Here is a 24175-nt window from a genome sequence, read left to right as displayed (position 1 = left end):
ACGCATCAGATGTGCCTTTTCCTCACAATGAGCAAGTTGCGTTTCACTAGTCAAGTCACCCATGCCCTTCAGACTGTCCTGATCTTGCTTTGATTTCTTCCCTCCCCCTCAGGGCTGTGCCGAAGTTTATGAAGAGGATTAAAGTGCCGGATTATAAGGACAGGAATGTGTTCGGCGTCCCCCTTCAGGTGAACGTGCAGCGCATGGGTCAACCCCTGCCGCAGAGCATCCAGCAAGCCATGCGCTATCTCCGCAGCCAGTGCCTGGACCAGGTCAGCCTGGTGTCCGCCGCATCCGTCCGCCCCTCACCCGCGCTGTCGGGCTCCGCCTTGTCCGCCCCGGGGCGGCTCTGGGGTCCTGAACACAGTGCTGTTACTGCCCAGTATTTTAGCTCCTGCGTCTACTGCAGAACACCCATTCCTGCATTTAATTAAGGAAGAATAGTTGACACATCAGAGCCTGAAACAAGAGGTTACCTCTTGACTTCTCGGCATGTCATGTAGCGCTCGGAACGGACGCCGGGCGAAAACGTGACGCGTTCCGCCCCTCGGTGAAGTTTCCCGGCTTAACCGCCCGGGCGCCGTGCCTCTCTGTCCCGGCAGGTGGGCCTCTTCAGGAAATCGGGGGTCAAGTCAAGGATCCAGGCTCTGCGGCAGATGAACGAGAGCTGCCCCGACAGCGCGAGCTACGAGGGGCAGTCCGCCTTCGACGTGGCGGACATGCTGAAGCAGTACTTCAGGGACCTGCCGGAGCCCCTGCTGACCAGCAAGCTCTCCGAGACCTTCCTCCAGATCTATCAGTGTAAGCGGCAGAGCGAGGGTTAACAGAAGTAGGGTGCTAGCTCGGCAGCAGGGCCCGGCCCGGTTCTGCTTCGTGCTCGGGTCGCACGGCTGGCCGTCGCTCCTCTGGGCTGTGTAGGAAGGACGGTGGAGGCGAGGGGGTGGGCGGCCATCTGTGGTTTGTTAGTCTCAGCACTGTTCTCCGTTACATCCATCACATGTTGAGCTCATGCTTTTCAGAAGACAGAGCCTTTCCCGTTCAGACAAAGATGTTTATTATGACCTGTGACCAAGGAGATGTTTTAGTTTGCCCGGAGAAGAGGGCTATTTAAAGCTTTCATTTTCCACATCTGCGGCCTTAACGTTCCAGCACTGGGAATCAAACCACACGTGTCCAGGTTCTTTTTTTCCCCCTGGCCCGTCTGCTGAAAGATTTTTTTAAACAAATCTGAGACAGGAAATGCCTGTCGGTCGATCCAGTGACACGGCTAAATCGGTGATTCCTTTCTTTCGCCATCCCACTTCTGCAGTCTGGTTTCCCTTCCTTAACCCCTCACGTCTCGTTTTGAGAAAACCCCCTCTGGGACTCTGGGCAGACGCACAGACAGCCTTCTGGCATTTCACAAAGTGTGGTGGACGAATTCGCTTGAAAGCGAAATAATAACGCTGTTGTGCGGGGCAGACGAGCAGCTGAAGAGGAGGCCCTGTGTGCGAGTGTTCAGATTCCCGGGCGTGACGGCGAGCCTGTCTGCCTGTCTCCGCTGGCAGCGGCGCGCGGCACACAGCCCTGAGCAGCCGGCCTTGTTGTCTTGCCTTTGCAGACGTGCCCAAGGACCAGCGTCTCCAGGCCATCAAGGCCGCCGTGCTGCTGCTGCCGGACGAGAACCGGGAGGCGCTGCAGACGCTGCTGTGCTTCCTGAGCGACGTCACGGCGAACGTGCAGGAGAACCAGATGACGAACACCAACCTGGCGGTGTGCCTGGCGCCCTCCCTGTTCCACCTCAACACGCTCCGGCGTGAGAGTTCCTCTCCCAGGTAGCTGCCCGCCGCCGGACACTGGGGCCATGACACAGACTGACAGGCTTGAGGAAAAGGAGAAATACTCAGAAGGCTTCCAGCGTTGAAGTCAACCATGGCATGGCAAAGCCTTTCTTAAGTTTGAAGTCTGTTGTTCTTGTCATGTCGCAGTGTGTTGTGCTAGTTTTAGTAATGGATTTTATAATATTTTTGCATCCGATGTTATATACTTATATGTTAAAATATATCTGAATACGTAACCTGTTTGTATGTAGTATAAATCCTGAAGTTATATGATTCTTGTTTTTTATAGTTGATCATAGAACAGGAAGCTCATGAAGTTAATAAACTGATGAGACTTATCAGGAGTATGAAGCTGTCTGGCTTGGAAATACCCTTAAACCTGGTCATTCTTTCTTCAGGGTCTGACCTAACTAAGGGTTGTCTGAGCCAGATGAGGATCTCTGACCACTTAGCTCGTATTGTTGTGGGCGATGTTTTAATAACCCCTAAATCTCCTCTTCTGTTTCTTGCGTCAGTCCTTGTTCTCATGAGGAATACATTCTTTCATTTTTTTCTACTTTATCCAAGGGATCTTCTTGAGTAAAGTCTTAAGAAGATCATTAATCACCACGTTAATGTGTCTTGCAGTTTCAGTACAAAAAAAGTATCTATGACTAACATCAATGCTTTGCCGGCGCAAGAGGATTTTCACTCGTACCAAAAATAAAAGAAAATATTTTTTTAAAATATACTGTATCTCGGCAAATGCAGCCAACAGCTGGTCTCGGTAACTAATGGAATTCCTCTGTTGAAATTCAATACAATACAAGAAGAGCGGTCGTTGCTGAAGCGTACTGCAGTCCTGCGGCTCCGGCGGGTGGTATTCTCGCCACACCTGAGCTCAGGACTGCGGCCGGCCTGTTCCTATTCCTGCGTGACGCCTCGAAAGCCGCCCTTGTTGGTGGTGGCGGTGGCGTTCTGACTGGGCCGTCGTCCCCTCTCCTCAGGGTGATGCACAGAAAGCACAGCCTCGGCAAACCGGACCAGAAGGACCTGAACGAGAACCTGGCGGCCACGCAGGGCCTGGCCCACATGATCGCAGAGTGCGGGAAGCTCTTCCAGGTCCGTGCGCTTGCTGCTTTCGCAGGGTGGGATGGCGCTGGAGGTTTTCGGAGTGGCTTCAGTGCAGCATGATTGAAATTTCAGGACAGCTTAGACTAGGGTTAGTCTATATGACAACAAGAGGAGATTAGCAACGTGACATTGGGGGGGGGCTCCGATGAGGAATCTCGTGGGCTTAGTTACATACTGAGGAAAGGCCCTTCCTCCAGTCTTAGCTCACAGTATTGTTCTGTGTTGCATCCGGCCTTCCTCTGCTGAGCCCCACCCAGGGAGCACAAATGGGAATCACAGAACCCCATTCGTGTAAATTCTTAGACCAGGATGATGACTCAAAACTGAGCTGTGGCTGCAGGTGACCTGTAGCTTACTGTTTGAGTCTTAACCTGGGTTAATGAATTCACCCTGGGCTTGTAGTGGGAAACACTCCTGCGTGTCACCTTGCTGCTGTGTGTCACCCAGCTGGGGGCCGTTCTCCAATACTGGATAAAGCAGGACCCCTCCTAAACATGAATGCCATTGAATTGCTATGAATTTATTTGGGATCCTTTAAAATAAAAGACACTGAACAGCTCCCAGCAACTGTTCTTCACTGTTAAGAAATCGGCAGTGAACATATTTCTCCCTAGACACATAAAACTTCTAAATGAGACAAGGATGCTTTCTGACTGTGGTTAGGTTGCCTGAACTGATTTGCAAAGTTTTGCAATACTGCATTTCAGATTCCGGAGGAAATGAGCCGCTGTCGAAATTCTTACATAGAGCAAGGCCTGCACCCCCTGAAGCTGGAGGAGCTGGTGGACAGCAGCAAAGAGCAGCCCTGTGGATACAAGACGTGCCTGAAGGAGGCCTTGGACAGCCTGCTGAAGGAGGCCAAGGAGAAGTTCAAGGGCTATGACAGCTGTTCCACCCCCGAGCAGGCAGAGCTCTCTTACAAGAAGGTACCTGGGCTGCATAAAACGATTGAACCTTCATTTCTTCTGTTCTTCCATTTGATAGAACCGCTAGCATTTTACAGGCAGCCACAGGTTCATCGGCAGTGCTTTTTCCCGCCCTGCGCACAAACCCTCACGTCCGCTCCTGACATGATCGGAGTTTAGCCACGTTGACGGTGAACAAAGGAAAGCAGGGGCCCCAATTCAGTTGTGCGCTAATTCAGTCTTTGGAAGCTCCGCGCTCGGCCCGCGCTAACGAGCGGCGCTCCTGTTGGCCTCCTCCTCTCAGGTGAGCGATGGCTTTCCTCTCCGCCTCTGGAGGGCCAGCGTGGAGATCCCCGCGGCCCCGGAAGACGTGCTGAACCGCGTGCTCAGGGAGCAGCACCAGTGGGACGAGGACCTGCTGGACTGCAAAGCGGTGGAGAGCCTGGACCAGCAGACCGAGGTCTACCAGTACGTGCGGACCAGCATGGCGCCACACCCCCCTCTGGATCACGTGGTGCTGAGGTGAGAGCCGCCGCTGGCCCCCCGCTCGCCGGCCGCCGTCTTCGTCACGAGACGCGCTCCTCTCCTGGCAGGCCGGCGTGCTCAGGCTGGGGTTTTCTCCGCTCCCTCGTCTTGCTAGGACCTGGGTGACGGATCTGCCCAAGGGCGCCTGTGCTGTGGTCGGCGTGTCTGTGGATCACGAAGGGGCGGCGCTGATGGGGGTCCGGGCCAACGTGCTGACGTCGCGCTATCTCATCGAGCCCTGTGGGGCCTTCAAGTCCAGGCTCACCTACGTATCCAGGATAGACTGCAGGTAGGTGGGGCCGCACAAGAGCACAGGGCTGACACACCTGCAAGACATACTGTTCTTTATTTGGGCTCCTGGTGAAGATAAGGACACAAAACCTTAGGAAGCCTAAAGCTTCACCTCACACACCATGAGCGTACAGCTGGATGAGGCTGTACAGTGTCCATGTGCTAACTGTTATTTCACGGCATGCATTTATGTTTCACCTTTAGAATGAGCAGCAAAGCTCTCATTCTGAGATACATGGGTCATACCTCTGCGTGCACTAGGTTCAATTCCAGTCAGCAGTACTTTCTGCTGCATTGATAGCCCCAAGGAAAGGTTATAAATAGATCTAAAACAGGGCTAGCAGACAAGCTCAGCTCTCCACTCATAGATCAAATGCTCCGGGTTTTGAAAAATCAGGATGTTATGACATACGGTTTACGTATGGCCAGCCCAAGAGCTTCCTGGATCACGGATAATGTTATCTTTCCCAGTGAAATATGTTTCGCTGTCTTCAGATGCCGCGCTGGTTAGAAGGATGTTGAGGAAGAAGAATGGTTTCCCTCCTCTGTACTGATTTTTTTTCCTTCTTCTCCTGTCAACAGGGGTCATTGTCCTGAGTGGTACAACAAGATATTTGGGCACTGGTGTGCAGCGGAGGTGGTGCGGATACGTGACTCTTTCAGCAGCCAGCTGGATAAATAACTCGGCGCTCTCGCGCCACTCGTCGTGCACTCTGGGAAGGGGGAGTCCTCCCGCGTGGCCGAGGAGAGTCTACGTGACGTTGCCTGCAGTTTGCACATACGCCAAGGCAGAGGACGACAATAAGAAGTTGACTGAACCGTGACAAAATGCTTTTTTTTTTGTCTTTTTGCTGCTTAATTTGAGTAACGGGTCGCCCGTGCCCCAACTGGAACGAACCTGAGCTCTTTAAGGTGCTGTTAAAGCACTTGATTAACACAGGGCTGCTATTGCTTCTGGGAAGCCAATAAAAATATTGTACATATGATAGACAAGGCCAATTATCTTACACTTCAGTCCTAGTACAATATGTTGTGAAAATATTGTTGTTCTGCGGTGTTGCTAGCAGGACTGAAGATTGTATGCTTGTCTCTGTTTCTGCGTGCTCTGTTATTCCTGACGAGTGATGTGCCGGGGAGTGAAAGAGACAGTGTGTCATTGTGTGTTTCTGGATTTGCTTCAAAGAGTACGTTGTAGAATGGTGGCTGGGACACCAGGAGGTGGGAAAGTAGAGTAAGGTTTGCAATTTGCTTAAAGTCTTTAAGTTTCTCAATTCCCAAATGGACCAAAACATTTTTTTAAGAACAGAAAAGTCTCAAGTCTATCTGAGGTCGGTTGCCTCTGATGTCTTTACGAGGTAGTGGAACAGAAGGGTGAGTGGATGTGAGCATCAGAAAGGATTTGAGCCCAGCACGTGCGTCGTCCTGGTCTGCTGAATTTATTGTGCCGTCTGTTTTAATAACATCTGTAAAATAGAAACAGTGTTTGAAGAATGTAATAAATTGGTCCTTTTATAAAGGTGATTTTTTTACAGGTTTTACTGTAAATACAGAAAGGACAGATGCAGTGACACGGAACTGCATTGCAATTCGTGTGAATGGCGAGATGATAGTGTAGGTTAAGTAACTCAAAGAAGGAAAATCTGCAGGTTTGTACACATCTCTATCAGTGTTACTCAATACCTTAATGAAGTGTTGTTTTTCTAAAATAAGCTTATTTTAATTATGCATTGTCAGAATTTTAAGTGACTTTTCATTTGCAATACATTTTCTGTACATACCATTGTATTGTAAACTTGGATACATTTAAGTGTATACTGCCTAATAAGGATAATGCATGACAATGACAGATTATTTAAAATATTCACATATTTATACCTCAGATATACTTTTTTGTACCTCGTTTCATTTTATTGTAAATGTTACTCTAAAGCTCAGACAGAAAATAATAAAATGTTTTATCATTTTTTTTATTATTTCTGTACAGATCCTAAATATTTCATGCACTATTAAATGTATTAAAAGGAATGCGTCTTCTGTGTTGTTGTCATTTCATTGCAGTGTAGCAGATTATTCCTCGTGGTTTTTAACATCAGTCTCTGTAGGCTACCTCAATTTGAGAACTTACATATGACAATTAAAGATATAAAGCCTCAAACACTACTTCAAACGTTTTAATGCTCACACTCACTGGTCCATTAATATCTAGATTATTGGCCTTGGATGTTTTCTTTTTCACACTTTGCAGCTCAGAGCCCCAGGACAAAGAGGTGCATCTAGCTCGTTCAGGTACCAGTAATCAACAGGTCTGAGGAAGAGAGAAGCCAGAGAATTGGCTTTATCATGGGGCAACATGTCCCAGATGCCTACAATCCTCCGAGTGCCTCCTGGTCTCATTTCCCTTGGGGCGCTGTGGGTCTGTACTGTTCATTCAGAAGCTATCCACCGGGCTGGCTTTGTCACTGAGTACCTGTACGAGGTCTGATCTGCAGTCTTCTGTGTTCAAGACTAAAGAGGCTCAGTTCCTTCAGCCTGTCAGCATGGGACACGCCTTTCAACCCTGGGCTGTATCTGGCTGCTTCTCTGTCTGCTGCACCTTTTCCAGAGCAGCGGTGTCCTTTTGTGTAATGCGGTGACCACACCTGTGCACAATGTTATAAATGAAATCTCACGAGTGCAGCATACAATATTCCCGCAGCATCACCTCACTTCGTATGTCCACTTGTATTATCTGCTCCAGGAGATGTAGCTTTAATTGCATGTCATACCTGTAGCGGTTCTGTCTCTTCTGTTCGAATACGATTTCATATAGAATTGTGTCTTTCCTCTGCCTGAGGAATGTTGTCATTTTCTTACTCTGTAAACTCCTGAGAAAAAAACATTCATTTCATAAATCAGCCATTTCCCTTAAGTCCACTACTCATTACGTGTTAACTATCTCCTGGTATCTCTGTAAAAATTTATTTAAAACTTTTCCGTTGTCCTACTGAATAAACTAATTGTTTTAGCCTACTTTTCAACATTTCTCTCTCTTTGCTTTTGGCCTTTTAATACACTTTCTGAGCTGAGCTTTCAAATCCACGTACCCCTTAAGAAAGACCAATTTGTCCAAAGCCTGGAGAACATTTCCTCACCGAAGTGTACTTTCCTCTAGAAGGCGTTGGGCCTGGGACCCCGAGTGCGGTATTTTTATCTCCACCCCTCTCTCGCTGAACTGTGTCCACAGTGAACCGGACACAGGCCACAGGGGGCTGTTCCTGGTGTGAGAATAGTATTCTTCGGGAAAACAGCTGATATCGGCTCTATGACACGTCCAGTTCAACTCTGCCTCCTGTATCCTGTGGTTTTCACATGTCTTTATCATTGCAAAATACATTCCAGAACACAAAGAAAACCCAAGTAGGGGATTTTAACATGTGTAAGTCTTAATTATGGTTGGTGCATTAAATTACTACTGTGCTCAGTATTCTTTTAAGAAACATTGATTTGTTTTTTCCAGTTTTCACTATGAAGAAATGTCTGCACAATTCAAGAATTTGCTGTTGTGTTTACATGCAGTTACCAGATGTGTTAAACTAACAACAGGATTGTTATGGAGTCAGATTATTTGAAACTGAAATGCAGGAAGCACTTACTGGCATTAAAAAATGTTTAAACTCTAGAATCACTGTTGCCTGTTCAAATACAGATCAATTGTATACTATTTAATGGGAAGCAGCTTAAACTGGGTTAAAGACAGAAGAATGTCACATGTCATCAGGTGATCTGTCTCAGTCTATTTGAGATTGCACAAGTCCTAAGGGAAGAAATATGTTTACAGGTGACATCATCTTAAGGAAACTACCTTTCCATTATTTGAGTTGCTAAAAGGTTGTACGGTAACTTTTACCACTGACTTACGCGCTGAAATTCAAGGCGTTCCGGAGTTTCTAAGGAGAAAAAATATCTTTCAGATAGGCACTACAGTCAATGATAATGATCTTACATTTAACAAATGCAACATAATGTGTTTAGTGAGATCATAAACTGGCTTTCTTCATTCATATGAACCACAAGTAAAAAGGAAAGGGCAGCAGTTGTTTTGTGCTGAAGAAAACTACCATTTGTTAGGTTTTAACCTGTTTGTAAAAAGATCATTCTGACCAAAGTTCTTTCTGAAAACTAGATTCTAATTTACTGTAAACAGGACCTCCTGGTGCAAGTTGGAAATAAGACACTGGCATTGTCCTGACAATGGGAGGTCATCACCAGCTCAATTTGAATATAGTTTGGTCTGGTTACTTTCATTGGCAGTTAAGACATCTTATCTTCAAAAGCAGGCATTGTTAAACCTCAAAGAAATGTTCTTGAGAAGGCATTCCGATCACACAGCTCCTCACCTGAAATCACACCTCATTACTTTCTCGAACAGCTGTTTGTTAATATTCAGAAACGTTTAGCGACTGTAAAAGCAATCACGTCAAAGTGTTGCACAATACATTCCTGATAAAACTGAAGAGAATTGCAAAAGGTATTCATTGCTTATTCCTTAAGAAGCAAGAGATTTCAAGCTGTTAATCACCAGTGTCATATTCTTATAAATATACTGTAATTCCTACACTTAATCTGTTCACCATTCTTCAACTAACACCCTATTTCATCAGAGGGAACATTGAAAATGTGTACTGTAGTTATTCAGGGAGAACATTTCATAAAATTTTCCTGCTTGGGTTATATGCGTGAAATCAAAGAAGATATCAATTTCCCTATTAAAGACATCTAATATAATTAAATGAACAATTAACTCAGAACATTTTTTTAAAATATATACAGGAATAAAACACTAATCTGTATTTTCCCTTTTAGTGGAATTTAATGCGCTTGCAGTGACTAAAACAGGACCAGTACAGATAAAATGTCTTCAGACATCTCGGTGGACAGGTTTAATTGGCTTGTTAGCATTCTTCCCTTGAATCACCAGTTAAACACAAAACACATGGAAACTCCACAGAAATAGTGTTTAAAACCAAGGACAGGAGGCATCTCTTTATGCCAAGGGGGGTGGGAGTATGGAACAGCCACCGAGCCATGATACTCCAGTTTTAGGATCCAGAAAAGGCTACCAAACCTAGCTGACCTTCATTTTGTTTGTAATGTTTACTTAGTTGGTTTAACGTTGTATTACTAATATTTATTAGAGAGCTACACATTCTCATTTTGGAGCTGTGGTCATCATTCCTGGATTTGTTACTAGAAGGCTGCATGTTCAAAGGTAAGGTGAGACACTGCTATCCTGGCGTTGAGAAAGGTACTGCTCCAGGAAATTAGCCAGCTTGTAAAACGTTTCAAGTGTAAAAATCTTTGGATGGATATTGATTTTTTTTTAAAAAGGTGTCAGCCAAATAAAATCGTCATTAATTAAAACTAGTATGTCAGGAGCCCAACCCCAGAAGGATTTTTGTGGAAATGCATTTTCGGGGACGTGCTCACATTAAGAAAGCAGGTCACTAGCTCCACCTGGAGGCCACCCAGAAAGTGAGCCTGTCTCGTAATGTTTTATGCGACGCAAATGCACGATTCGTTTTTACTGTGAAAGTTTGTAAACGTTAACTGTATCTGCTTTGGCAGCGCGATAATTCAACGGTCATGCCAGTCAATCCCCTTGGTGGAATCGAATTGAACTGAATATTGTAGCGCATTTCTCCAGCCGCAGATCCAATACGCACACCTGTACAGTACTGTGCTACCGGTCCATGACTCCTCGGTGGCCACTGTACGGTCTGGAAACGGTGGGAGGATTAAAGGTCAGTATAATCAGGTGTTTCCAAGTCTAACTTCATAACGCGCCATAAATAGGTACAGATAAATATAGTCATAATTATCTTTCGCTGCACGCCAAGAAAGGCGGCCATTTTTCACAATCGCACCCTGCGACGCCAGTCCTCTTGTCCGAGCCTGATAAAGTTTTTTTTTTTTCCGGCGAAGAGGCATCTTCGGAAAGCCAATAACGTATATATCCACAGATGATCCTAAACTACAATCATTATAACTAGCTTGTAAGACACCAGATGTGGTCTTTAACACCGCCGGAGCTTTTTAAAGCAGTGTTGAGTTGGCGATGCGTTCACTTTCAATGAAGAAAATAAGATACTGTAACGCTTACGGCCGACAGGTACTGTGTAAGAGCCGGCGTACCAGAGCAGGTGACGTCACCGCCCTTCCCTGTGATAGCAGGACTACAGCTACTGGGCTCTGGAGAGATCTCTCTTTAGCTCACGGGGTTGGGTCGCTGCAGAGAGACGCGGAAGTCCCGGGTTCGAGCCTCAGTCGGGATGGGGCCGACCTGATGCGGCAAGGGCGCCCGCCTGAGCCCCCGTTGCGTTACAATAGATTGAAATACATTCGTAATTTATATACAATCGGAAACGTAGTACAGCAGTGCTAGTCGCAAACTCTGTTATCGGACCAATTCTTGTTCAGTGTGATTGAGAGAAAACTCTGATCAGATCTTTTGTGAGTAAACATCTGCTAATTATTAGACAGCGGAGTTCAATGTGGAGAGGAAACACCGGTCACTGAACTTTCCACTTACATACTAAAAGTTTTACATTTGCAAAGTAGGATATATATACAGCATATTTCAGAATTAACCAAATAAAATATCCATATTCACAATTAGTGTGTTACTGGGATTTACATTGTCTTCATAGTACAATATACTATACATCTTTTTCCATTTGAAAATTGTATGCTTTAACATGTCAAAATTGATCTTCTATCATTTTCCTCTATAAGTAATTCATCTACTACAGCTTAAAAGTGTACACAGATCATCTCTACATATACAGTATATACAGACAAAACAACATTTAAGCACAACTATGCTACAGCAGTATTAGAGAGTTAGTAAAGAGTATCTTCACTTTTCAGTAAGCATTCACAGTTTCCAGTGATTACTTTAACCCCAGAACAAACAAAAAACAGGAGAAACTCTGTAAAGAACAGAGGAAGAGAGTGTTCAAAGTTCCAGCCTGCTGGTTTGCTTTCTTACTGGAGAGGCCACTCAAATCTCTTTCAACCAAACACCTTGCAATCATTGAAGGAATAAACTACTTCTGATACACAGTATGTATATGTATTCATATGTTGAAACAGATTAAAGGTTAAAGTTGTGTTGTTTCAGCCTATAAGAAATACAAAGGGCACATCAGATTCCTAAGTAACATAAATCATACCAGAATGGGATAGTAATTATTTGTGCCATTTTTATTGATGGACAGAATGCATTTCCCTTCTGTTTCCTATGTAAATATGAACCTAGTAAGCTCATGCAAATTTCTTTTTTTTTGTATTTGTCTTGACAAGACAAGCAAAAGTAATACTTCAAAATCCCATCAACGCCACAAATTAAATTTGGGGTTGCCCTGGTGGTCCAGGAAATTCATTTTCTGTATTTTTAATTCCTTTTATTAATGAACTCTAGGACTGAACACATGATTTGCTATTGGAGCAATTTTCCCCCAAATAGGATGAGTTCCCACGTTTAATCTGCAAGAGCCTTGTTTCAGTATTGATCCTGCTGATGGATGCTGATCGGTATTGGAGCGGAGCGCTGGCTTCAGACAGCACAGGAGGGGAGTGCTGGGCGGGACTGCTTCCTCGCCAAGACGCACCAGTTTCCGTGGTCCAGGAACGTGCTCTGGATGTGGAGCTCGGGCACGTTGTCCGCGACGAGCCTTGCTAGCTCTCCCTCCTTGAAGACGTGGTAGTAGCGCATCAGCTCCGTACCGCCCTCCCGCCGGCCCGCAGGCGCCTCGGCCCGCCCGCGCCCCGGCTCCGCGCCGGCGGCGTCCAGGGCCCGGGACAGGCACCAGGACCGCAGGGCCCGGCCCAGGAGGCCCTCTCGGCCCGCGGGGGCCGTGGCGCAGCTGCCCAGGCTGTGTGAGCGGCGGGCGCCCCTGGCGCTCCCCACGGCGCCTGCCGCAGGCCCCCCCGGCCCCCCAGGGCACAGGGCCTGGTTCCAGGGCACGAAGACATCCTGCTTGTCGAAGCGCCGGCGCCGCTGCTCCTGCGCCCAGACGTAAATCAGCATGAGGCCCCCCGGGGCCAGCGTCCTGGCCATCTCCCTGACGGCGCACCCCCTCCTCTCGCTGGTGGAGAAATGATGGATCACTGAAGGCACAGAGAAGGCAAGGAGCTCCAGATCGCACCCCGGACTCTCCACCAGCCCCCTTCCCGAAACCAGTCGGGACCCCTTCCCATCTGTACATCCAGCCCAGCGGTCGGAGGCGACAAATGTTCTAGCGAAATCCGTCATACGAATAAGCTCGTCACGCTGAGAGCACACAAGTCACGTCTCCTGGTGCTGGACTCCGCAGCAGAGGAACCAGTGAAGGTTTATTCCTGCTGAAAGGAGAAGAAAGGAAACACAACATTTCGGCTGTGGAGCCTTCTTTGGGTGTAGCACTTGAAGAAATCTCCACAGCGAGAAACGTCGTGTTTCTTTTGTTCTCTTTTCAGCAGGAATAAACCTTCACTGGTTCCTCTGCAGCCTACCCCTACTCGAAGGACTCCGCAGCGAGCTCGGGGTCAGGAACTCTGCCCGTGGAATACTCCTGCTTCGGGATCGGAGAGCTCAGACGGCCATGTCTGGACGTAAGTGAGGCCTTCGCCCTCCAGCGTCACCCATCCCCCTCTTATCCTCCTGCTCCTGCTTTTTCTGTGAAAAGCAATGCTCTAAATGACTTTTAGTTGGTTCAGACGCGTTCCCTCTGACCTCCTGCCTGCTGTGAGCACTGAGCGATTCAGTCAACCCGGCCGCACCTTGGGGAAAAAATGATTTGCCAATACTAAGGACGGAGATTTCTGAGGCTTGAATGCAGAGTGAAGAAAAGTATTTAGATCACCCTGCGTGTGAGCCGGAAATCTGACGATGCGGAGATGCGGTGAATCCTGCTCCTTCGTACCGAACCGAGTCCAGTTAGCTCCTTACCTCCTACGGAGATGACGGCGGAGAAGATGCCATCTCTGAAAGGCAGCCGCAAGTTGTCGCACACAAGCACTTCGCTGCCCCGCTTCCTCGCTCTCTCCACTAGAGGGCGGCACACATCGCAGCCCACGCTGAAGACCCCGCTGTTCACCTGCAGGTACCTGCCGGTCCCGCAGCCTGGGGCGACAGAATCACGTCTCTTTGAATTAAACACCTGCGCGCTGTCGAGTCCCATTGTTTAAACTGAGATACAAAAATAATAATAAGCACTGACCACTACATTTCCCCCCAGCACAGCAATAGCATTCTTGCTACTAGAAAAAAAATCTTTTTTTTTAGGTTCAGGAATATGAACAAAACTGAGTTATTGTTACGTGCCTCCTACGCTGCTTTCTTAAGTTCGGTATTGAACTACGTGTGTGTGGGGTTTTTTTTTCTTTTGTAACCGAAGGGCATTTAAAAGACATGTTTGAAATACTACCTCGAGTTCAATTTGTGGTCACGAACAGTCACCAATAAAACAACTTGGGTCGCCGAAGACATCAGAAAGAAAACACGCGTATAGTTTCTATACGTGATTTCCGAAATGTCTTCCTGTTCTTTTGAAAGGCGTGGATTATTTAACATGCACACATTGAGCAACTACATTTATACAGTATACTTGTTTCCTCATACTGCGAATGAAAACTATTTGTGCAATTAATAGACAGTATTCCAAAAGAAACCCATCCAGTTCATATTACTAGCAGATGGATACTGGTGATTGAAAAGCATCACATGGCGCTTTTCCGTAGAACACGCAATCATCATGATTCACATTGAAGAGCACAGCACGGATCTCGGATTGCGGTGATGTTTAATTGAGGAAGGAGAGGACTTCGCAAGAAAAACAGCCGAGCATCCCGGTTAGTATAAAGCTCTCTGTGGGGGTCTGTGTTATTGACACGCGTGGGTGGGCACCCGCCGGCAGCGAGTCCACGCGTGAGCGGCCTACAGCCGTCTGCAGCTGCCGCAAAGGGAATGAAAGGAAATGTAGATTGACTTGAAGGTCGCTGGTTTCTTTTTATTGCAACCAGGAGCCAAAGGAGAGCGCCAGATTTCACAGCTGTGCGTGTTGAGCGGCGAACAGAAATACAGGCGTGCGGATATTTTGCTCAGAATGTGAAATTAGGTTTTGCCTTATTTTTTACTTATCGTTTTTTATGAGTCTGAATTAAAAAAAATAAAACTTTCAACAGTACTACTGGAATTTATAGGAAACTTAGTTTTCTTCCTCATTTTTACTGCACAAATATTTAGATCTAAGTGCGTTAAAAATGTTCATTACCCGAAGTGCAAAAAAGACTAGAATAGCTATATGCACATTTTCATCCTTCCCATTTCATTAAATAATTCCTCACACTTCTATAGCGCTCTACTGGACACTCCACTCAAAGCGCTTTACAGGCAATGGGGATCCCCTCCACCAGCACCAGTGTGCAGCCCCACCTGGATGATGTGCCAGTCCACTCCCCACACACCAGCTCTCAGTGGGGAGGAGAACAGAGTGATGAAGCCAGTTCAGAGATGGGGATTATTTGGAGGCCATGACTGGTAAGGGCCAATGGGAAATTTGGCAAGGACGCCAGGGTAACACCCCTACTGTTTTCGAGAAACGCCCTGGGGTTTTTAATATCCGCAGAGAGTCAGGTACTCGGTTTTACTTCTTATCCGAAGGACGGCACCTGTTTACAGTATAGTGTCCCCATCACTATACTGGGGCATTAGGACCCACACAGACCACAGGGTGAGCGCCCCCTGCTGGCCCCACTAACACCTCTTCCAGCAGCTGCCTCAGCTTTCCCAGGAGTCTCCCCTCCAGGTCCTGACCAGCCTCACACCTGCTGAGCTTCAGTGGGCTGCCAGCTGGGAGTTGGGAGCTGCAGGGGGATATGGCTGCTGGCTAAATTTGCATTGATTTATCAAGATCCTGTTTACAGAACAGTAAACCACCAGTTCCTTGTCTAAAGACAAATACTCTGACGCCAGGGATACTAACCAATGTCAGCCACCAGGCTCCCGGGCTCCTGCTGGAGTAAAAACTGTCGCACCCGAGGCCAGGCTCTGCACTGGAGGTCGCTGAGGTAGGGCGCTGTTTTTTCGTACACACTGTGGACATGCTGCTTCTCCAGCTGAACAGCTTCAGCGTCCATCCTGAGCAGATCAAACCGTTGTGCACTCATCTCGGGAAACTGACGAGAGGGATCTAAAGCACTGAAAGAAATCAATGAACCTGGCACCTCAGAAATTACTCTCTGCAGCCGAAGCCAGTAAGTGCTAATGCTACCATCGGGCTGTCTGGAGGAATCGGAGGAGCAGGTTGTGAAACACTCCTGCACAATCAAAGGGCTCAGCATGATCGCATCATTTAGGATTGTTCTCTGGGGGAGATATTATCCTCTCTCGCCCACATCCTGGTGAATTTATGATTAATTTCTTTTCATTTCTGCACACCCTGGAAAGCAGTGCTCAATTTCAGCCACTGTAGTCCTTCACTGGCAGACAAGTATATTTCAGTTTTAAGACTGAGATAATCTGGCGTGTCTTTCCACATGCCTGTTGGAGTGCTCAGAGAGTAGAGTGATGTACACTTACTGTGTGTGAAAGAGCTCGCCAAGGATTCCTAAACTGGCGACAATCCAAATTGTCTTCATAGGCCTGCTAAAATTCCATTGTTTTTTTAAAGATAAAGGACTAAACCAGGACATATTCAACACCTAAAAGATATCACCTTCCTAAATGTGGTGTTGCGAAGGGCCTGTGCTTTAATGTGGTCTTTAAGACGACCTGCCACTGAATTTAGAGCCCAGTCATTGCTGTTTTCCTAAAGAATGACACACGTTAAGACCTGATCTGTAGATTTGAATCGATGTTTCTTTCTGCTGCTGTTGTACATGCTTCCCAGATTCGGGAGTACAGTTTCACCCTGTTGTGTAAAGAAAACGATCAGGAATGAGGGCTGAATTACGAACTGTGTGGGCTGTAAATCTGGAGAAAGAGACCTCTTGGGACAAATCAGGTGCTGAGATAAGACATACCTGTATCAATCACCTTCATGAAAGCTTCAAGGCTCTTCCTAATCTTATTATTATTTTGTTTTCTGCTTTTTTGTTTTTTTGCTGGAACATACTGTAGTATCTTAAGAACAATCAGAATCTACTGACTACGTGAATCTCCTTAAATTCTTCCAGCGTCTTGCTCTCCTTCACTGCTAGGATAACACCTGGCTCAACCCCAGCCTGCGCATCCTCGAGCCACACAGCTCTGCTGCAGCAGGTCCATGTAGGTTCAGCCTTTCCCAGTCTTCGGAATAGTTTCCGATAGAAAAGGGGGGCACTGGCCCAGCAGGCAGCACACAGAGTTGAGGGGGTTCAGAACCCAGGTGGAATATTTTTGTTGTGCCATTGTAAATTACCCAGCTGAATAAATGTATCAACACGTAATTCATGAGAAATGGTGTTAAATAAGGGTACTGTACTTGCCCCGCATGAGAGAAAATTGTTTGTTGTAATTTAGTCACTTACTCAATGCAAATATTTAAACCAAATGGACTCACTCTCTCTACTAAACTAATTATTTCACATTTGACACACAGAGGTGAGCTACACAGTTATTGTACATAAGTATTCCTTAAATTCAAATATTTCTGTTCAAATTATATTTTTATTAATCAATTCCTATTTATAATAAATGCTAAAAATCTCAGGTGGCACAGTGGTACATTGGTTAGAATTGCTGCCTTGCAGCACTGGGGCTCTGGGTTCATCTCTGGACCTGGGATGCTGTCTGTGTGGAGTTTGCATGTTCAGCCCGTGTTCAAGTGGGTTTCTTCCAGGTGCTCTGGATTCCTCCCACAGTCCCAAGACATGCTGGTAGTGTCAGAAATGTCAGAAAGAACGAACCGTGGAATGGCAGGAGAGCGTAAAAGACCCTATGCATAGCGGCGAGGGGTTAGCCCGGGCTCAGCTGTTCAGGAAATGCCGTATAGAAACCTATGCCCTCAGGCAGCGGATGTGAGGCGACCTGGTGCTAGGGGGGTCTCAGGACATCCGAATGTCAATGCTGAGCGAAGGTGAATGAGAGACCCGGAAATATATAGCCCCAGAGAGAGAGACACCGGAAGGAGAGCAAAGCACAGGAAACTAGAGACAGGACAAAGTAGGAGCGCCCTCTGGCTGCAGAGGGCGTGACAGGTAGGTTGACTGGCTTGTAGGAGAGTTGAACCCTGGTGTGAGTGTATGTGTGTGTCTGTGTATACCCTGAGAGGGACTGGTGTCCTGTCCAGGGTGTACCCTGCCTTGTGCCTGCTGCTTGCCAGGATAGGCTCCAGCTCCCCTGCAACCCTGAACTGGAAAAAGTGAAAAATGGATGAAAATGGATGGATGGATGTTCAAAATCGCATTCTGTTTTCAGTCCATGAAATAATAAAGTATTACTTTACACACATGCAAATAAGCACTTCATTGCACTGGTGTACATGAAAAGTAAACTGAACTGAACTGTTGCTGAAGCCGGCAGCTGGGTGAGATCCTGAGATCAATTGCTGTCCCTACTAACTACCAAACGGACTAAAGGCCTTGCCCGTCTCGCGTGAAGCCCTTCCCATAACCGGCCTGCAGCCACCTCTAACACCGACTCCTGTCACCCCCGCCCTGCTGCCTCGGGCCCCGTCCACTGAGCGGTCACAGCTCTTATTATTATGAATGTTACCTTTCAAGTCTATTGAGATGTTTGACTCACCAGGGCCTGCTCTGGGAAGCTGCGCCCTCTTTGCCCTCTGTGTGTGTTGCAGGCACCCTGCTGCCTGCCTGCGATTTCAAAACAATTGAACACAATAATGTTGCATTTCATGGATGGCAACATTTTATTTGCCCTGGTGCCACAGAAATGTTTTAACTGGGTGCATGAAATTGTTTTGTCCTGATGAAACAGTTAGGTAACAGAGATCATTTCACTTCGGGGGCTACTGTACAAGCAGACAAAGCATAATCGCCTCTGACTGTTCAATGGTCTGGGACCTTCATTTCACTGAAGGAAGGGCACAACAGACCATTCCAATGATATATTAGGGTATTTTTAGTATTCATGTCTAAATGCTGCAAATCACATTAGTTTTCTATATGCAATCATTTCAATATTCCATCTACATCATGTCTGGTTTCTTTAACCTTTTACTGGTGATATTCCATAATGTCACGTTTTGTTCTATCATTCTATGGGAAGAACATTTCATGTAGTACATTATTCATTCTACAGGAACCTTTAAGAAGATAATACAATGTGACATATCCTGCTATTTTACATTAATTATTGTCTTAATGGGAATAAACAAACTAAAAAAAAAGCGTTATATTTCCCAGATAGCACACTGGTTTGGGAATCATCAGACAGGCAGGAGAAACAAATTATGGCACGCTACATTACTTACACCGTGAACCTCTAACCAAATCAAGATAAGTGAATATTAAAAACCGTTGATTTATTTTTTAGATTAACTGATAAATGAGTATCATTTCATCATCAAATCAAAGCTAGTCCTTGATGAGAAAAAAAACAACAACTGCACATTTACAATACCTTCAGTAATACTGAAAGGATTTGCATGATTTTACAATAAACAATATTAGTATCATCAAGAAATTAAAAATCGTTTATTTCACGTTCACCCGTCCTTGTTTAAATGATCTGCCCGACCTACAGTCCAGTAAAGCTAATTTTTTTCTCCATGGATTAACAACTGTAATTCTGAAACTATTTTAAGCATATTCTACATACAGTTTATTTTCGTACAGCCGATTTTCGTATTTATTTTCGTATTTCGTACAGTTTATTTTCGTATTTTACGTACAGTTTTATTTTCAATTAAAAATGAAAACGAATGCATGTTCTTCTATTGCGAGCAGCCGATGCCAGTCGCCTAGAAATAGGTGTTTTCCGTGCGCACTCGCAAGCACCAGGCGCGGTTGCACGGCTGAGCCCTCCTGTTAGTTAAGGCGGATGAAATCACTGGCTTACCTGGTTCCGACACCCCCCGTCTGCCTGCTCGCTCTTAGCGGATCCTAGCGACCCCCAGAGGGGTGATTCTGAGAGTCGGGCCGGCTTCTCCCTTTCGCACAGACGCCTGCTGGACACACTCGGGGGCTACTAGGCTGCCTCGCATCGTCAGCCCTGCCCAGGCCAGCAGGAACCCGGGCCAGGAGCCGCAGGGGACGGTCGCTGGGAGACTCCCTGCAAGCGGCAGCAAAATCGCCGGGACACGCCGGGCCGGGGGGGCCGCCGCAAGCAGGTCTAGTGTCACCTCGATGCTCCCTCATGCAGGTGATACAGTACAGCCCCCCAGCTGTCGTTTTCTTCCTCACCGGCGGCGCTGACTCCGATTAATCCCCCGCTCACACTCCAGCCTCAAACACACAAACACAGGGGCTCCCCGGGGCCGATTCTCATTCACAGAGCACGTTCTCCTACACCAAGGACACTCCGTCCCTGTTTCGCCTGAAAGATTGATAGTCTGAAACTGAGGGAGCTCTCTGAAATTCATCCTTGTTCTTAACTGTGAAATCCGATGATTCCCAACAGCCCCCCCTGCAGATACCCACATATTTTTAGTCGATCTTAAAAAAGAGAATGTATCTGCTGTTGTTTGGTGTGTTTTTTTTTATATGCAGGGTTTTTTTTTCACGCAGTAATTTTATGTGTGAAAGTGGAAGTAAGACGACTTCAGCCAGGAAGACACAACGCGCATCGGGATACACGAGGCAGAGATCGCGGCTGGCTGCAGCAATCTTCAAGCCTACTCCTGCGACAGCAGGCGAAGAGTGGGGTTGATGTGAATACAGAAACCGTCCCACGTTAAAGAAGAGTCACAGGGCAGTTCTGTTAATGTATGCACAGGAAGAAAGACCTCTGATTATCTATTATGTGTGTTGCAGGGACGATCATTTTGAATTCTAACCGTGAGAACAAATACTCGGATCAATTCAAATTTGTTTTGAACACATCATTATCTTTCTTTAGATCAGGTATGTAGCTGCGACAGCATGCATAGTCTGCAAAGGAACGAGTAATAGGTTTATTCCATGCTGAAAAGACAAGAGAGGAAACACAACGTTCTCTTTTCAGCATTATCTTTCTTTGCCTTTCCAAGGACAGATTGGGAGAGTTTGGAACCAGCTGCCCAGCTATGGTGCTGAAATTGATACAGTGGTTTCTTTCAGCAAACAGGTGGATGGCATCCTGGGATCAATTAACTACTAACAACCAAACAGGCCGCTGGGCTGAATAAGCCTCTCTCGTTTGTAACTCTTCGCAAAACAATTTCCCCGCCTGTTTTCTTCGCCAAGACTCAGATGATGAAAAGTCATCTTTGCTGTCCTGTAGGTTTCTCTTGAAACACAGAATTTGTAATTGGCTTTGAAGCTTGTTGCAGTTCATTCCAAATTTCATCTAGCGTGTAGAAAAGGGGGCTGTGGATCTGTTTTACTCTGCTAAAATAGATTTGTTACAAAGGGAATTCTAATGAAGCTGGGTGTATTATCTGCGCACAGTTAAATCCATCCACCCATTTCGTAATCGTTTTATCCACTTCATGGTCTCAGGGGAGCCAGAAACTCTCCCAGCAAGAATGGGGTGCAAGGCAGGATACACCCTGGACAGGACACCAGTCCCTCTCAGGGCACAAGGCAGGATACACCCTGGACAGGACTCCAGTCCCTCTCAGGGCACAAGGCAGGATACACCCTGGACAGGACTCCAGTCCCTCTCAGGGCACAAGGCAGGATACACCCTGGACAGGACTCCAGTCCCTCTCAGGCACAAGGCAGGATACACCCTGGACAGGACACCAGTCCCTCTCAGGGCACAAGGCAAGATACACCCTGGACAGGACTCCAGTCCACCACCGGGCCCTCAACGGTTAGCTGTTTCCGCAAAATGCAGATTTTAAGATAGATAAGATTAGATAAGAATTTTATTATTTCCTTGAGGGAATTATTTTATGGACACACAGCACTGTACATTTAAATAGAATGCAAAAAAAAGAAGAAGAAAAGAAAAACATTGCACATTATTCTATTACGAAAAATGAGAAAAACACGTTAGCACATCACTCTATTGCACACGTTTAACACATAACAACATGTAACATTCATAGCACATCAAAAAACATAGTGCACTCAAGTGGGTTGTAAGAGTCAAGATTTTCTGTCTGAAGTGATAGGTAAAAACGCCAACCCTGTTTGTCAAACATGGGGATTTTGAAAGCTGTGACAGAATCTCATGAAAATTTAACTGTATAAAAAAACCATGAATAAATGGTGAATACCCAGTTTTCCCTCACGCGCTTGGATCTATTTTCAGTGAAGTGCTGTGATAAACTGGAATGCTCCTCTGTGGATTGTTGCCTGAGAACGTACTCATAACAAAGCACATGTAATAAACAACACACCATATCGATCCCAGGACACATTCACACACAACATTCAGCTTCCTGACATCATGAGCATGTTCATACCTGAAACTGCTCGGTGCCTTTTCTCAGTCTCCCATCGTAACCGAAGCTCGGAATTTTATCTTCTCTGAGGAAAACGAATTATTTATCAGAAATTCTAATTTTGTAGCAGAGGCGTAAGTGGACTAATAATGTGCTTGTGAAATCAACAGCTCTGTATTACAGAGGACACACTCCTGAGCTGTTTCAACAGAGCACTGTGTTGACTTCACATGATTTTCTGGTGTGGCCTGGAGCTGCTTCAGCAGAGCACAGGGTTTTGTAATTGCACACAGTTTGGATTTCTCTTCTGGTTTCAGTTATCATGCCATTGTCCAGGTGTCTCTGCTGTGTTGCGTGGCTTTTTCAAAGACGGAGGGGGGTTTACAGGCTGAGATCAACAGGCACAGTCGTGCTCGAGATGTGACCCCTTGAAATGGCCCAACTTTAGACCCCTGATCTTCCCAGGGGGAACTTCCGACTCTCACTGTCTTTCAACCCCCGCAGGTTCCTGGATGATCATGGAGTTCAAGTGATCGTTCATTCCTTTCTGAAAGCTTAATATTTTTTAGTGACACCAACTTGAAAGACTCCTCCAGTAATCTATTACATAAATATAGTTTAAAGACTGAAAAGACATTCTAAGAAAGCGTACAGATTCCTGATTTGCACTGGAATATTACATAAATATCTTATTGACAGTCTTTTGTTTCAGTTTGAATTTATTGTGATTTCAGAAAGTCACCCGTTTCCAATTTTCAACTGAAAAAAAATCATTTTCATCAAGTTATAAACTGTGTTGTTCTTACTTTTTTTTCTGGAACGTGCCATGTCTTGAATTCAAATACCAAACCTTGATTGTCAGATAATTCAGTAAGAACTGAAAGGATGGATTAGTATTCATGTGTTATCAAGGAGGGGTAATGTACGTTATCATTCAGACTTTAGATGATGAAAATGATGAGGAACATGGTCCCATTATTAGAGCTCTTGGGGTCCTTGATCAATGGAAAAGTCCTGAAACGTTCTAGGGCCTGAATGATCATAGTAGTTCAAGTAGGGAGCTGTGTCAGCAGGCGTAGGCTGCAAAGGAACAAGTAAAGGTTTATCCCTGCTGAAAAAAGAAGAAAGAAAACAGACGAAATGTTGTTTCTTTTCTTCTCTTTTCAGCATGGAATAAACCTTTACTTGTTCTAAAATGATCGTAGCTTACCTTAGTAACATGCCATTGATAGTAAAGCAATGATAAAAAATTTAATTGAACTGTTCACACACACATACAGTATATACTGTATAATTAGTGGTGCGATTGAACATTTCCTTCCTCTGCCTTTACTTTATTCTTCTTTCATCTTTAAATTACATTTTAGAATTTTATCTATCCCCAGTACATTTGTGTTTTTTTAAATACCAAACAGAAATTGTTTGTTTGTTAGCCTCATGGAAGGGCTAACTCCTCTGCACAGAAGCTCTTACAGAACAGCCTTGAAATCTGTCACTACGGGCATGCTGTGCAAACAGAGTCTTCTTTTCAGTAGCTCCCTAATTCAGAAGGATTGGATAAATAAATGCCAGAAAAACCCATCAATCATTTCCTCTCATTGTTACCATCTTCCCTCCTCCTCCATTTACAAAATCACTGCAGTCTAACAACAGCAGCAGCCACACACAGGACGTATCATTCACAACGCAGCTAAACCTCAAAGCAGGAACAGAGACTGGGACGGGCTTACTGAGCAGTCTCTGTAGAATAGGGGTTGCAAATGTCATTTAGAAACAATTTATAAATGGAATATATTAACACGATATTAATGGAGTGTCATAGCTAAGGTAACAGTGCACCTCTCCTGTAGAACAGTTGCACGTTAGACACAATCAAGGACGATGCTCATTGTGAGTGTAGCCCGGTGGCCCTGATGAAGTAAACAAAATCGTCACTAAGTGAAATGAGAGGAAAAATAATTTGAAGAGGTAAACAGCTGTTCCACAGTAATCGTAAAATGCTGCATATGATGAGCTGTATGTTACGGCT

At 45.7% G+C, this 24175-nt stretch overlaps 2 protein-coding genes across 4 annotated transcripts in view; one reads left to right on the top strand and one right to left on the bottom strand.

The window, feature by feature from the left end:
• dlc1 (DLC1 Rho GTPase activating protein) overlaps positions 1 to 6679 on the top strand; it is a 56414-nt gene extending 49735 nt beyond the window's left edge. For 2 of the 3 annotated variants that reach the window (XM_088919922.1, XM_088919930.1), the window contains exons 7-14: positions 113 to 272; positions 603 to 801; positions 1601 to 1814; positions 2807 to 2921; positions 3641 to 3859; positions 4143 to 4360; positions 4479 to 4652; positions 5237 to 6679. In XM_088919922.1, the coding sequence (XP_088776048.1) occupies positions 113 to 272; positions 603 to 801; positions 1601 to 1814; positions 2807 to 2921; positions 3641 to 3859; positions 4143 to 4360; positions 4479 to 4652; positions 5237 to 5336 (1399 nt within the window). In that variant the 3' untranslated portion in view covers positions 5337 to 6679. Of the gene's footprint in view, positions 1 to 112; positions 273 to 602; positions 802 to 1600; positions 1815 to 2806; positions 2922 to 3640; positions 3860 to 4142; positions 4361 to 4478; positions 4653 to 5236 lie in introns of those variants that run through there. The other variant, XM_088919938.1, reaches the window with a different exon arrangement.
• A 5569-nt stretch (positions 6680 to 12248) lies between these two features.
• On the bottom strand, positions 12249 to 18452 carry LOC148840380 (putative tRNA methyltransferase 9B). Its single transcript, XM_088924431.1, has 4 exons — positions 18399 to 18452; positions 15658 to 15872; positions 13623 to 13796; positions 12249 to 12802 (listed from the first exon to the last, which is right to left on the bottom strand). Exons 2-4 carry the CDS (start codon positions 15839 to 15841, stop codon positions 12249 to 12251), a joined length of 912 nt encoding a protein of 303 aa, XP_088780557.1. The 5' UTR covers positions 15842 to 15872; positions 18399 to 18452.
• Positions 18453 to 24175: the final 5723 nt, after the last annotated feature.

This window comes from Atractosteus spatula, chromosome 1 (genome assembly GCF_055471065.1).
Source record: "Atractosteus spatula isolate fAtrSpa1 chromosome 1, fAtrSpa1.hap1, whole genome shotgun sequence".
NCBI classification, from domain to species: domain Eukaryota; kingdom Metazoa; phylum Chordata; class Actinopteri; order Semionotiformes; family Lepisosteidae; genus Atractosteus; species Atractosteus spatula.
This window is presented reverse-complemented; position numbering and strand designations above follow the sequence as displayed.

Coding starts and splice junctions, on each gene's coding strand:
- LOC148840380 (XM_088924431.1), bottom strand. CDS start 15,841: ATGAGTGCACAACGGTTTGATCTGCTCAGGATGGACGCTGAAGCTGTT. Junction 13,797..15,657: donor GAGCCTGGTGGCTGACATTG/GTTAGTATCCCT, acceptor CTGTCGCCCCAG/GCTGCGGGACCGGCAGGTAC. Junction 12,803..13,622: donor CGCCGTCATCTCCGTAGGAG/GTAAGGAGCTAA, acceptor CTGTGCCTTCAG/TGATCCATCATTTCTCCACC.